Below are 3,692 nucleotides of genomic sequence, written 5' to 3'. Positions count from 1 at the left end.
ACCCCAATTCCATTCGACCAAGATAAGAGTCACTCGACTACATGAAGAATCACTCGGAGGCGGAAGACCTAAAGCCACTCAGGATGGCAACGGTCAGGCGTTCACTCTACTGTCTTTAAGATCATTTATTGCTCTTTATAGCTGGCGTTATCAGTAACGCCCTGTCTTAATGTACATTGAACCCTGTGTAACAGGCGATGGCTGGGGTCCTGGCGCACTCTATATAAGCCAACCCCTCCTCTGGCACAAGAGTTCGCACCCCCTGTAACTCTCACGCATAATCCAGTCGACCAAGCCTCCGGGCACCGAGACGTAGGGTTGTTACTTCCTCCGAGAAGGGCCTGAACTCGTAAACCTTGTGTGCACAACCTCACCGCAGCTAGGATCTTGCCTCCTCCTACGTACCCCCTTACTGTCAGACTTACTCCCACGACAGCGCCCGAGTACGTTCACAGATGTTTAGGGACCGAATTCTCTAAAGTCCGACTTTAGCTTAGATGGACTCTTTTGTTTTTTGAACACAGTGCAATCAAAGTCGCTCACATATACGAGCATACACTCACCCATATAAACGTATACACGCATGCACATCCTATCCCTATGAGCACCTTTGAGAGACTAAGCCGGCACATCATTTTGAGATTGACGACCTTTCGTAGTCGACAAAAACGTATCTTTTCACTGAACGCACACCACCAAGGTGTGAAATAAATCTTAAAAATACGAACACCAATGTCAAATATGAGACATGAGCTGTGATGAGCAGGGATACCAATGTCCTGACCATCCGCCCAGATTGGTTTGCAACCGGATCCCATTCTGAGGCTGCTCTCCGGATGATTGGTTGTTGGTGCGGCCCGCCGGTTGTTGAATTGGAGCTGGCCACCAGAGCCAGATGGTTGGAATATCTTATCTACCCCTGAAAGAAAAAAAACATGCCTGGTTGGAATATCCATCCAGAGTGTCATTTTTGCAAGTGGGGTTGGTTTGTGTCGCTGTCCGCATGTCTTTTGTCACATTTACCGGTAGCATAGTAGCTACTACTACTATAAATTCCAAGAGGCTTGACTGCACGAGGACATTTGCTCGTCCGTAGACTCTCTGAAAAAGCGAACTGACACAAAGCAAGAGATTTGTACTACTAAGACGGGCACCTTCCGGAAGATGGCCCTGGAACGGTGGTTTAAATTAGTAGTATGAAAGTTACTAGTACTATCTGCATCGGCCTCAGAGGCCTCGAGTCACAGTTTACCCGCTTGTACTGCAAGTGCCAAACTATTACTCAAGAAAACAGACACTGATGAAGAGCCCCAGCGTAATGCCGTGCCGTTAAGAAAACAAGAGCCCATCATAGCAGTTGGTCAAAGCGCAGTTGCAACCGTATAAAAAAGCCGAAGATGGGAACTTCCCGTCCTCTCTCGCTTGCTTGCTTCCTTGTGCACGTGACGGACCGTCCTCGCCGACAAAAACGTTGCGTGCAGAAACGGGCGATCAGTTCTGTTCCGCTTCTGCCCCGAGGCGCATCATTGCAGCTTGCGGGACGCCCGTCGATGGTTTGTTCGCGCCAACTTGCTCTCATCGGTTGCTACCTTTGCTTTTCGCTCAAGCTCAACGAACAAGTACTCTACGTACTAGGGTACTGCTCCGGTGGATGGAGAGGGGCTCGTGACACATCTGCCCAATAATCAATTCCTCCCCAAGCACCACGCTAAAATTGATCGGAAAAGAAAAGCAGCACGTCCACGCCAAAAGCGCTTCTTTAAATTGCAGATTTTCCACCAACCGCCAGCCAGGGGGGCCGATCACCGAACTGACAGCCAAACCGCGGTGGCATGGGGTGGGGGTGGGGTGGGGTGGGTGGAAAACTGGAAAGTATGATTAGAGACTGAAGCTTCGTGCTCAGTCGTTGATCGACCGTGAGCAATAGAAAACCGGGACGCTCTGCCAAAATTTTCTACTCAAAATCAAATCCACGATGGATGCACAGCGGAGCAGGCAGGTTGGTGGTGGTAGGAATCTGATCGTGATCGATCATCGTCATATGCATGTCGCATGGCCTAGCACGATTGGAGTTGGAGGGGCCGACACGCCAGACGAAGAATAATTAAAGGAGGAGAAAAAACTACTACTACCACAAAGCTACTAGTGTCGATGGTGCTTCCCTGGTTGGTGGATCCATGGTTCACCAACCCCGCCAGAGGCTAGTGGATATATACGGGCACGTCGAGGCTGTGGGTGGACATACACTCGATCGAACCAACCCATTCCTCCTACTACCTCGGCACAACCAGCCCAAACAGAACTAGCGAGCAGAGCCATGGCGCCCAACGGAGACAACACCGTGGCCAACGTCCACAGCGGCATCGACAGCACCAACAAGACGCTGCTCAAGAGCGACGCCCTCTACACTTACATCCTCGACACCACCGTGTTCCCCCGCGAGCACGAGTGCATGCGCGACCTGCGCCTCATCACCGACAAGCACCCATGGTACGTCCGCCCGTCTTCTTCTTCCTCTGCATGCACGATCCATCTCGATCGATCGTTGTTACTACTCGTTATTGCGGTTGCTGATCGATCTGGCTCTGATTCTTTGAATCCAGGGGTTACATGCAGTCGTCCTCGGACGAGGCGCAGCTGCTGGGGATGCTGATCAAGATGGCGGGCGCCAAGAAGACGATCGAGGTGGGCGTGTTCACGGGCTACTCGCTGCTGGCCACCGCGCTGGCGCTCCCGGAGGACGGCAAGGTGGTGGCCATCGACACCGACCGCGAGTGCTACGAGGTGGGTCGCCCCTTCATCGAGAAGGCCGGCATGGCGCACAAGGTGGACTTCCGCGAGGGCACCGGCCTGGCGCGCCTGGACGAGCTCCTCGTCGAGGACGACGGCGCGGCGAGCTACGACTTCGCGTTCGTGGACGCGGACAAGCCCAACTACGTGCGCTACCACGAGCAGCTGCTGAAGCTGGTCCGCGTCGGCGGCACTATCATCTACGACAACACGCTCTGGGGCGGCACGGTGGCGCTGCCGGCGGGCACCCCCATGTCCGACCTCGACACCCGCTTCTCCGCCGCCCTCAGGGACCTCAACGCCAAGCTCGCCGCCGACCCGCGCATCGAGGTCTGCCAGCTCGCCATCGCCGACGGAGTCACCATCTGCCGCCGCATCGTCTAGGCGGGCGGGCGTCCGGCCCGGCCCGGCGTGATCGTGATCCGCCGCGCGCCTGCCGGCCTGCGTGCGTGCGTGGAGTCCATTTCCTTACCAGCCGCTTATCTTAATCAATTGTATTATTATTTTTCCCTGCCAGCGCTGGCTAGCGCCGTGAAGCATCTGATGGTTTCAAATTTTCAATAATATTTTTGGCTTTTCAACTTTGAGAGGAGAGGGAGGAGTGGCTGTACTTATCTACTGTGACTATACTACTATATATGGTGTTCCGATGTGCGATGACGAGGTCGTGCATGTGGATGCCGTTGTCACCCGCCTAATTGTTAAATTTATCTCAACTGGATTTTTTAAGGTGAGATGGTGAGACACGCCGGGGATGTGCTGTAACGCACAGCGACGGGGGGTGTTGATTTAAACAAACATGCAGCGACGGGGACACCGAGTTGTCTGATCTATGTTGTACTCTGTTAAGAGCATCAAATCCGTCCCCTCAAACGCCCGCGGATGCGCCCGACGCATCCGCG

At 53.8% G+C, this 3,692-nt stretch overlaps 1 protein-coding gene across 1 annotated transcript; it reads left to right on the top strand.

Annotated features, from left to right (window-relative positions):
* The first annotated feature begins 2,115 nt into the window (after positions 1-2,115).
* LOC123165415 (tricin synthase 1) lies at positions 2,116-3,479 on the top strand. Its single transcript, XM_044583053.1, has 2 exons — positions 2,116-2,490; positions 2,604-3,479. Exons 1-2 carry the CDS (start codon positions 2,318-2,320, stop codon positions 3,172-3,174), a joined length of 744 nt encoding a protein of 247 aa, XP_044438988.1. The 5' UTR covers positions 2,116-2,317; the 3' UTR covers positions 3,175-3,479.
* Positions 3,480-3,692: the final 213 nt, after the last annotated feature.

The sequence above is a fragment of the Triticum aestivum genome, chromosome 7D (assembly GCF_018294505.1).
Source record: "Triticum aestivum cultivar Chinese Spring chromosome 7D, IWGSC CS RefSeq v2.1, whole genome shotgun sequence".
Lineage (NCBI taxonomy): Eukaryota > Viridiplantae > Streptophyta > Magnoliopsida > Poales > Poaceae > Triticum > Triticum aestivum.
This window is presented reverse-complemented; position numbering and strand designations above follow the sequence as displayed.